Source organism: Pteropus alecto, unplaced genomic scaffold (assembly GCF_000325575.1).
Source record: "Pteropus alecto unplaced genomic scaffold, ASM32557v1 scaffold195, whole genome shotgun sequence".
Taxonomy (NCBI): Eukaryota; Metazoa; Chordata; class Mammalia; order Chiroptera; family Pteropodidae; genus Pteropus; species Pteropus alecto.
The window spans coordinates 5,660,547-5,671,718 of record NW_006438073.1 but is presented as its reverse complement, the minus strand read 5'-3'; the positions used below and the strand labels follow the sequence as shown (position 1 = coordinate 5,671,718).

At 47.9% G+C, this 11,172-nt stretch overlaps 1 protein-coding gene across 1 annotated transcript in view; it reads left to right on the top strand.

Moving 5' to 3' along the window:
- The window catches only part of PRKN (parkin RBR E3 ubiquitin protein ligase), an 833,405-nt gene that overhangs the window by 820,339 nt on the left and 1,894 nt on the right, over positions 1 to 11,172 (top strand). The window contains exon 11 of the mRNA XM_015591869.1: positions 6,343 to 6,460. Within this exon, the coding sequence (XP_015447355.1) occupies positions 6,343 to 6,460 (118 nt within the window). The remainder of the gene's footprint in view (positions 1 to 6,342; positions 6,461 to 11,172) is intronic.

Below are 11,172 nucleotides of genomic sequence, written 5' to 3'. Positions count from 1 at the left end.
GAGAGCACTCTGAGTTACCTGTATTTTGCAAAGAAGACTTAAGGCCAAGCCAGGCCTCCCGTGGTCTTTTCGGTTTATACGAACGCCCGCGGTCTGAGAGTCCCAGCTCTATTAATTAGAGACGGTGACAGATGATGATGGTGGCAGAACAATTATGATTGTGGTCACAGAAAAGGCAAACGTAGCCTGCAGGTGCACCAGGCTCCGTGCTGAGCTCCTCTACTCATCACGCCGACAGGTGAGCAGAGACCGTCCACGAGGACACAGCAAGCCACGAGCGAAGCGGGGATGTAAACGCCGCACGGCGGCTCCAAGCCCTGCTCTGAACCACTTCTCCTGCTACAGACACCTCTAGGTGTCACGGAACAGTTGTCACCGTATAAGCAGTGACCATGGTCCCTTCTCGAGCCATCATGCTAATAATACCTGACCTTGCTGAGGCGATTCGAAGCTATGCAGGAACTTGCTGGTTTGAGCCACCAGATATGTAGGAAGAGAGACTTGTCCCAATCCACCCCCACCCACACTGCACGTGCCCTTCGTGACCACAGCAGGTGAACAGGGAGCTGGCGCGCAGGGCCGCACAGGTGCCTATTACTCTGGCCCGTGGGAGCCGCGGTCACGCGCACGCGGGGTGATAAAGCTGGACCACGCGAAACCGCCACCTTGTGGCCAACCAGAACAAGTCATCCTTTGCAGCGTGGTGACCTAGGAGAAGGGATATAAACTCTCCAAGCCTATTCTCTTCGTCTGCAACACAAGGAGAGCATCTTACTATATTATATGCGTGGGGTTTTTATGAGGATTAAAGGTGATAGATATAAAGCTTCTGGCACATAGTAGGTTCTTCATAAACGGCACCTCTTATAACAAAAGCAACCTGTGCTTTAAGACCCTTGGCAACCTGCCTCCCACTTATTTCCCTCTCTGCGGTGCTTCGCCTGTAAATGACATCTGATCGCTGTTTCTGACACCGCAGCCGTCTCTGAGTCTCCTGCTAACTTCCACATGATGCGTGGAACCGCTTCCGAACACCCGCCTGCCCTCCTTGCCCTCTTCACTCATGAGTGTTTCTGGAACATTCCTCACGTGCCTGGTCTGTGGCCATGCCATTCATTCCCTCTGTCTAAAGTGGTCCTTTTCCCCTTCTTTATTTATTCAGATTCTATCCACCATTTGAGAAAGCACCTGCTCAAATCCCCACTTCCATCTAGTCTCTCCCAATCATGTTTTAATAACCGTATTTCAAGATAATTGGCATCCTTCACATTTTCTACTTTGCAACTTAAAATGTTCTGAGGAGAAGTCAAGAGACTGCCAAAGGGGTCCGTGGCACAAAAAAAGAAAAGTTAAGGACCCCGCTCCTGATCAGGGGCAGGTGTGGGGGGTTGAGTGACGACCCTCCATAGATGCCCGCACCCCGGCCCCTTGCATATGTCACCTTACCTAGCAGAAGGGACTTTGCAAATGTGATTAAGCGGTGATTATCCAGGATGGATAATCCTGTGGGTGCAATCTAATCACACAAGCCCTCAAAAGCAGAGAACCTTTCCCGTGTCAAGACAGAGAAATGGGGCAGAAGAAGAGGCAGGATCGATCCAAGCCTGAGAAGGACTTCGTCCACCACTGCCGTTGTTGGTGAAGGAGCCACGAGGCAGGGCAGGCGGGCAGCCCCTAGAAGCTGAGAATGACCCCAGTCGACAGCCAGGAAACTACACGCAGCTGAATTCCATCAGTAGCCAGAGACGATATGTAAATGAATGAACGTGGCTATGTTCCAATAAAACTTTATTTACAGTACAAGTAACAGATCAGATTTGGCCCGCTCTAGGTTACAGTTCACTAAACGTGGTTGCGATTACTGAGATGTTGGCCGCCATTTTTGCCGTTTCATTTCGTACTTTCCATCTCTTTCTATATTTCGAGCCCTTCGTTTCTTGCCTCCTTTCTTTACTAACTTTTGTTTGTTTGCTTTTTTCATTTATTCTATTTTTTCTTGTTTAGAAACAAAATACTTTGTTGTTGTTTTTTTACTGGTTACTCTAGAAATTTAAACGGATATTAGTGTAACAAAGTCTAATACTCTCCACCTAAATAATACAAGCACCTTAAAACTACTTAATTCTCTCACTTATATGCTGTTCTTGTCCAATATTTTAGTTCTACCTTGATTTTTTTAAGCCAACAAATTAAGCATTATTTTAATAGTTTTACGTAGTCAATATTCACTTTGACTTACCCACACGTCACCATTTTCTTTGCTCACATTTTTTTTCTTGAGGCTCAGGTCTTCCTTTTGGACTTATATCCTTTTGGGGTGTTCCTTTAGTGAAGGACCGCTGATGAGAAATACTGTGTATTTTATGTCCAAAAGTGTTTTGATTCATACCTATTCTTCATGCTTCATGCTTACGTTGAATTCTAAGCTGGTGTTTTTTGGTTTTTTTTTCAATACCTTGAAGATATTGTATTACTGTTAATATCCATGAGTTAAGAAATCAGATGTCAGAATAATTGTAACTTCTTTGCAGATACTCTGTTTTCTTTGCCACTGTCTCATCAAATACTATTTCTCCTTTATGCTCTGTTACCTCTTTCTAGAACTCTAGAGAAGTTTGTACTTTCTCATCCTTTCCCCCCCGTTTCTTAATCTCCTTGTTATGGTTTTCAATTTTTGCTCTCTCATCCGTAGTCTGAGTAATTCTTCAACTCCAACTTCCAATTCACAAAGTCTCCCTTCATTGTGTCTAATTTGATGTATAACTGATCCACTGAGTTTCTCATTTTAGATATTAGTATTTTGTATTCAGAAAAATGAGCAAAACGAAGAAATTTGTTCCTTTTTCAAAACTGCCTGGTTAATTATCGTAGTCTCTTCTTCTTTTATCATACTTTTCATACCTTTTAAATTTTTTTTAAGCATATCAAACATATTTATTTTGTACTCTCTATCTGATCATTCCAATATCTATGATTTTTGCTGGTCAGATTCTACAGTTTCCCGTTTCGTCTACTTTCACTCATGATAGCTTGTATGCTCCTACATTATGTGACTTTTTAATCCTGATTCCAAGTTTCTTGGAATTTTGTTTGTTAGTCTTTTTTAAAGTACCTTACGTGACAGGAGATATTTTTACTTCCTGGTTCCTGGATATACCACCAACCTAGGAGTATTTCAAATCGAGTTTTTGGATCAGATTCTTGTTAAAGCTAATTATGTAGTATGAGTCCTTTTCACAGGCCTTGTGTATGAGGCTTGCTGGTTAGGGATTCTCAGGAGGACTTTGTCTCCCCGGCCTGTCTCCCCATAGAACCAAGGCCGAGACCAGCGCATACTTTATTAATTCTTTATCGATCCTCTCTTCTGGGAGGATTTTCCCGCTAGTTCATCACTTGAGGATGTCACCCCTCAGGAGGACAGGTCATTTGTGTGTAATGGGAAAATTCAGCTCTACCTTGCACCCCACTCTGGCCCCAGTTCTCTCTGCCTGAACTCACAGGGCCTGCGCAGCCCAGGACTAGGGAAATAGCCCCAGAGCAAACACCAGGTTGCTCTCCCTTAACCAGGAGTTTCTCTTTCTTATTCTGGTCCTCAAGGATTTCCCTTCCTTCACCAGATCAGCCATGCATTAGCTGATTTTCTTCCAGATTGTCTTCCAGATTTTTTTATCCAGCATTTTTCGGTGTATAGACCTGGGAGAAATTGCACTTAGCACACAGTGTGCTTCGCGGCCGAGAAGCAGCATTTTGAAATTAGTTTTTAATAAGTCAAATGGTATAGTTCTCTGACGTATACACCTTAGTAAGCAATTTTAAACCATCGCTAGATTTATAAGCTCCTGGACCTTACAAAGAAAAGCTTGGAACATATGATCAGAAGAAATATTTGCTGCGAGTGTTATCGCTGAGGGTTTGGACCGCACGTGAATCTGACCTGATGGGATTATACGTGCTTAAAATATAAACCTGCTTACTAAATCTTGCGGTGGTTCTCACTAACCACAGCTCTACCGCTGGGCTCTCAGCCTCAAGGGGCCCTTATGTTGTCCCTGAGCCAAAGGACATTATCAGTGCCCTGCGATTGCTTCTTGGCTGTTAAACTGACTCTGCTTTAATCTAATGAAGTATTCACAAATCACATGACATGCGACACTCTCCGAGTTATAAAAGAAGTTTCCTTTGTGAATGGGATAGCTGATTAACAGAGAGAAATTGGTTTCACCCCCACGCCAGCCCCTAGGGCTGCACCCCGAGTGCATCACAGGGTCCTATACCAGATACTGTCAAATTAGGGCCTTTGTGGGTGCGTCATCCATTCATTCACGCAGCTACAATGTCCTGGGTGCCTGGTAGGGACCAGACACTGTGTGAGGAGCGCGCAGACATCATCCGGCCCCAGAAGAATTCACTTTCTATTGGAAATAACGGAGACAGAAATACTAATTACTGTAAAAACCTTTAAATGCTGCAACTTAGATATAAACACAGTTGTTAACCTCATAATACTACATTCTTAATGTCCGGACCACTTAAACATCTCAAAAATATGTGAAATCTGTTGATGAAATGATAGACGTCGGATCCGTCTTTGAGGTGAAGCATTCTGCTCAGCAGATCCTACATCTCGTCTGGGCACCTCACTCACTGCAGTCACCTGCGGATGACTGCTCACCAAGGTCATAGTTTCTGAGCATAGCCACGTGCTGGGAGGTGACAGGGCTGGGCAGAGTTTTATCCTCAAAGCACAAAGCTGGGGTGAGAACCTGTGTGGGAGCATCTCTGGGTTGGGCTTCCATCTTTCTGGTTTTCCAAATTCTTGCATTTGACTGGCAGTAATGCTGCTCTGTATGAGGTGAGCATCCTTGAACCTGGCACCTGGCCTTTTCGCTACTCAGAAACCTCATTTGTAAAATAAGTTTGATGTTCGCCCAGCTGATGTATGAAGGCTATTGTGAGCATCATCTGAAATAATGGAAATGTCAGTGTAAAATCTGTGTTAGAAACATGTGAAGTATTATCGGTATTATTACTTGAGTAATATCAGAGTATTAGAGCATTTCATGGTATCACGGTGTTTGATTTCTTCACACATTTCTATTTTTAGGCATTTTCAGTAGTTTCTTAACCTAAAAATAGCTCTAGGAATATTTTAAGAGCCATTATAAGTTAATAAAATGATTTTCACATCTGTATTAATTTTAAAGCATAAAAGAAAAAATTTTAAACACTCTCAAGGCCAAGGTAGAGGGATTCTGTTCGGATTAACATTTCGAAATCTATTTCTGACCACAAGGTTCTCATACAGAATCCAAAAATGTACCAATTCTTTCCCAGCACACGTCACTCAGTGTCGAAGCCAGTGGAAGAGATTGCAGCATTCGAATGATTAATTAGACGGGTGCAGAGCAAACATCTGCTTTGAAATGGCTCCTCCTTTGTGTAGAAGGAGTCGGGGATAATTTAGTCCTCCGACAGGAATAATATTAGCAAACGTTTTTGAGAGCTTGCCGTCTTATAGACCCTGAGGTAATTCATATTATCACTTAACACTATGTGTCAGATGTTCATTCCAAATCTTTAAAAAAAATTAACCCACCTCACCCTCGACACCCCCAATGCATCAGGCAGTTTTTATTCCCATCTACGAAATGAGAACTTCCAGTTAATGAACATTTTTCCACAGCCGACCACTTGGGGGAGCTGAGGTTCGAACCCAGGCAGCTGGCTCCGGAGCTCACAGTCGGTCTCTCCCCAGTTCCCACGGCCACCTTCTCCGTCACATCCACTGCATTCCCTTGTCCCTGTTCCTGTCGCTTCTGTGGGCGACATTCGGAGTCTCCCGTTTTCTAGGTGCAAGAATGATGTAGCAGAAAGTGTAAAAGCAAAGCTTTTGGAGTCACACAGACTCTCCAACTTATCAGCTTTGGGCAAGAGTTTAACTCATCTAATCCTCAGTGTGAAAAAATTAATAAATAAACGAGCATATCCACCAGATGAAGCATCTCACGAGAAGTGTTTGGGAGCATTTATCACCTTGCCCGCATATTTAAGCGCCCGATCGGCGTTATTTATCACAATTATTTAAAATAATAAAAGAGAAGGTCTCGCGCTATAAAACTGAGCCATCTTTTCTCAGCTCGTAAGCGCAGACCGCATGCGCAGAAAACCACGTCCCACGCGGGCCCAGCCCCGTCCGCCACCTGTCAAGTGCGTTTACGTCTGAGCCTCTTGCCTGAGGGCACGTCCCTCTCCAAGGATTTCCCACACCAGCACTTAAGGAACCCACGCTTCAACCCCCTTGTAAAGATCTGACTTTCCACTCCCGCGTCTTTATTCCCCCAGGCCTACAGAGTGGACGAGAAGGCAGCAGAGCAGGCTCGGTGGGAAGAATCTTCCAAAGAAACCATCAAGAAAACCACCAAGCCCTGTCCCCGCTGCCACGTGCCAGTGGAGAAAAATGGTGAGTCTGGGCCGCACGGAGAAGCGCGGAGTCGACGAGCTCGTCTGGGCGAGCGTTGGCTGGGGGGAACAGTCGGCAGCTCTCGTGGGGTTTATAACTGCGGAGTTCAAGTTCAGCTCAGGGGCTTTGGAGCCATCGGGCCGCAGTCGGAGTCTCAGCTTTCCCACGTCAGGCTCTCTGACCCCCTCAGCCACAAGTCCTCATCCAACTGCCCTCATTGTTATTGATAATATTAGACAGGACGTGTCTATTAAGTCGTCTACTAGAATAATAACAACCACAGAAAAAGATGCTAGGGACATTCCTGAGCCTACTTTTTCCCAAAGTGTGCTCCACTGGACTCTGGTGTCCAGAGACACCCAGTGGGGGACAGGAGACATCACCATGCCAAATAAACTGGCGATGGGTTTCTACTATGTCCCCCTCCTGGAGAGGGGGACCAAAAACAGCTCGCTTGCGTGGAGCACTTACCGTATGCTCGTCCCTGGTTCTCTGCAAGTATCAGGTCCTTTAATTCTCACGGAAGTCACGTAGGGAGCTGCCATCACCCCCGTTCACAACGTACTTCAGCCCATTGAAGCGCTTCGGAATCCCTTCGGTAAAGAAACCTGTTTGATTTTGTTTAACCGATTGGTCTCCAAACTCTTTTGGCCATGGATTTTTTTCTCTGTAGCACAATAGTTCACATCCCTTTGAACTCTGGACTCCACCCTGGGCCTTGGTTTCTCCCTCCCTGCCGTGGGGGTGTCGGCACCCCACGTTATGACACTCGGCTCTCTCATCGAAACACCCTCTACGTGAATGTGTTTTCAGACAGGGCTTTTTCTTTTGCCTTCCACCATCTCCTCTCCAAATGTTAAGAATGTGAAGTGACAACTTGGAGGTACCCATGGATTAAGTGACATTAACTCTAGTCGGTCTCCCAGGAGCCCATGCGTATGTCCTGCTTTGGGGGTTTCCAGGCTTAGGGGCAGCAGCACCCACATTCAAATGGTTCTCCCTACCCGCCCTCCGAACCCCAGGCGGCGCCTCACATGACACCCCAGTGTCTCTTTCTGACACACGCGGTCACATCTACTCCTGCTCCTAAATGCTCGGGCTGCTGGGGCCGTGGGGACACTTGCTAGAGCTCTTAGAAGAAGGACATCCCTCCAGCTCCTGCCCGTGTCACACGCAGAGGACACTGGGGGAGACCCACTCGGCTCCGTGCTGTGGCTGTGGCTTTCCCTTCCCCTGCTGACCTTTGCCCCGCTCAGATGGCCCCGCTGTGTGGTCCTGCCATTTGTCGGCGGCACTGTGTGCCCTGCCCAGCTCTGCGGCCGATCTGAAGTCAAACTCTCGTCTGTATGCAGAGCATCCTTTGTGCTGCCCATTCTCCGTGACTCTTATACCTCTCAGCAACCCATCAAACTCTCGTCTGTATGCAGAGCATCCTTTGTGCCGCCCATTCTTGTACCTCGCAGCAACTCGGGGGTACCTGCTACCATCCATCCTGGATGTGCCGGCTTAAAGCCATCCAGCCCAGTGCCCAGGGTCCTTTCTAATGTGAAGCACATGTGCGTGTATGAGGCGGGGTCCGCAGCATCATTACAGACGAGAACTAAAACGAGGCACCAGGTCCAGCCTCCCCTACGCTCTCCTCACCGAGCGTTGACGGCGCCCTGGTTCGGAGGCCGCTGAGAGCTGGCTCGCTGTGGAGCCGGCTTGTCCCGTGGGCCCAGCAGGCCCGGGACAGCCTCTCAGGCCTCTCTTTCCGCAGACGTGCCCACCGGAGAGTCTCGGATAAACGAGAGAGGGCCGACGCATCCCAGAGCAGCAGGCACAGGCCGATCGTACCCCCAAAAAAGAAGAACGTCCCCCATGCGTCATCGTCCTTCCTTTGAATGCTGGTCCATTCCTAGACAATGCCGTGGGGTGACGAGTACCTACGAAGAGAGGGCGTCAGTGAGTCAGAGGAGTTTTCTAGCCCAGGCTGACTGAGCGGTGTCGAAAGGGCAATGGGAAGGGAAGGAAAGGGCAGAGCCCCTCGGCGGGGCGGGCCTGCGACACCACGCAGCACGAGCCAGCGGTCCACGGCAGACGCGTTCGAAGGAGGCGCACTCAATAGCAAGAGCCCATTTTGCTATCATAAAGGCCAGGAACCTGGTCTGTCTCTGCCCTGGGCCCAGAAAAATGCCTGACAAGTAAATATTGGTCAAAAGTAGCTGGTAAAGCAGATAGGCACATAAGTTTTGATAAAATGTGGTAGAGAAGGCAAGATGGAAAACCGCAAAAGCTTCGGAGAGGAGGCAGGTCCTGAGCGCGAAGCGAAGGGGCGGTTGGAATCAGCCAGTCGAGGACGCGGGGAGACACTAGGCAGACGGCGTGTGTAACCGACGCACACGGGCGTGAGCAGGAAGCCCAGACGAGGCTCACAGGAGCATGCACTACCTGCCGGGTGGGACGGAGCGTGTGGGGCCTTCGCGAGTGACACGAAAGTCTTGGACTTGACTCTGTGAGACACGGAGCCACTGCGGGGCGGAGCAGGGGAGCGAAGTGCTCAGAAGGGCCTTTGAGTCAGGCCACCCTGGCAGCCCTGGGAGGTGGAACCGAAGGAGCCAGGTGACTCAGGACTGTAGAAACGTGTCCTCCTCGGGTCATTCCTTGTTATGCACTATAAATGGGAAGCGATGATTTTTCACCTATAGATTTTCAACCTCCGAACTGAAAAGCTGAAACTTTAAGCTTATTGATGAAAATCTAAACTGTCTTAAAGTGTACTTTACAACCAAAACTATTACGGCTCTATTAAGCAAGAAACGCTAGTCTTGTCGTCTGCTTCTCAGCCCGTTTCTTAGTCACCTAATCCCAGCAAAGCAGCTTCTCCTTCCGCAAAGCCACAGCGATCCTGAGGCTCATTCCCGTTTTAAGCCCAGGCTGAACCCTGGCACTCTTCGTATAAACCCCTACGACCTTTGGAAGTTCCTTCCTCCCTCTGGGGAAGGGGAGAATCCGCCTCCTCCATCCTCCTCCAGTTCTCACGGCTGGACTAATAATAGCGTCACTAAATCGACACAAGACTAGATGACCAGGAGAAGCGCCAGCTGAATGCACGTGCCCGGCACACTCACGACACGATGCTCAGCTCGCAACAGGAGGCTCAAAGATGCGACCGAACTAGGCACTTTTTAATACTTTCTAGACAAAGAGGCGATAAATTTGTGAGACATCGACAGGACGAAAGAAGGCAGGGCCCATTTGTAAGGGAGCCGAGTGTGGCCTGGGCCTGGGCGGTGAGCCCAGGAGATGCTGCAGGCCCCGCTGTGTGGCCTTCTGGCTCCAGGCCTTAACTCTAGTGATAGCTTGTCTCTCAGCTTGGGGGGCCAGGGGGGGACCTCTCGTGGAGATTTGTTCCCTGCAATGCGGGGAGCAGAGGCGACTCGGAGAGCTCCAGCTGCTCCCTGCTTCTCCAGTGGTTTTCATCAGAAATGATCACTACGCCACTGTGTTATCTCGGGCCCGCCCTGGGCACGTCACCCCCGCCTCAAACAGGTGAGGTTCTGGTTCCATCCTCTGACCAGGAAGTGTCTGTTACCAGTTCAATGTGCCTTCAGGTTGTTCAAGAGCTGTCACCCTCTTATCAAATCTAAGGACGAGGTGCTGGTGACGAGCTGCCGGCCGGGGCAGGGGCGTCACCTGTCACTTTGGTGTAGCCTGGGCTTCTCACGGCCGAGTAGTCCGGGGACAGGATTCTCTAAGAGGGCCACCCCTTTTCTCTTTTGAATATCCACAAATGAGTATGAAGGTGTCACCGGCTTCTCGCCAGCATTTACCTTAAAGCTGACAAAGCTTTTCGGTTTAGAGGCCCTGATGCTTCTCCAGAGTATGGCGTCTAGCAGACTGCCCTGTGTGTGTCAGGCCGGGAGGGGAAGGGAAACTTAAGGATGTGACTGTCCTCATTTCCTGCTCCCTTTCTTCTTGTTCTGCTGGGCCATTGTGACTCTGGTTTCTGCAATGAGACCTTATCTGTAATGCCAGTGGTCCGCATCCATTAAGATTTCGGTATAATGGGAAAACCTTCTCGACCTTTCAGTTAGCATCCCTTTCATGCTTCGTCGAATGTGAATTTATTGCTTAATTTTCTTTTGAATATCCACAAATGAGTATGAAGCTGTCAGCAGCTTCTCGCCAGCATTTACCTTAAAGCTGACAAAGCTTTTCGGATTAGAGGCCCTGATGCTTCTCCAGAGTATGGCATCTAGCATACTGCCCTGTGTGTGTCAGGCCGAGAAGGGAAGGGAAACTTAAGGATGTGACTGTCCCCTCTTCCTGCTCCCCTTCTTCTTGTTCTGCTGGGCCATTGTGACGCTGGTTTCTGCAATGAGACCTTATCTGTAATGCCAGTGGTCCGCATCCATTAAGATTTCGGTATAATGGGAAAACCTTCTCGACCTTTCAGTTAGCATCCCTTTCATGCTTCGTCGAATGTGAATTTATTGCTTAAGGATTTTTTACGGTATTCCAGAGAAACTTAAGTGATCATACTGCGTTACATTTTTATCGTACTACTTACATCAGAAGTCCACAAGCACGAAGTGGTGTTGAAAATTACACAATCCTGCAATTGTATAATCCTAAATGAGAACTATTAAGATAAAAACATAAGTGAATTTTCCCCTTGATTGTCCACATATTCGTCATTTTTAAGTGATCCTTAAACCAAACCAAAAAGA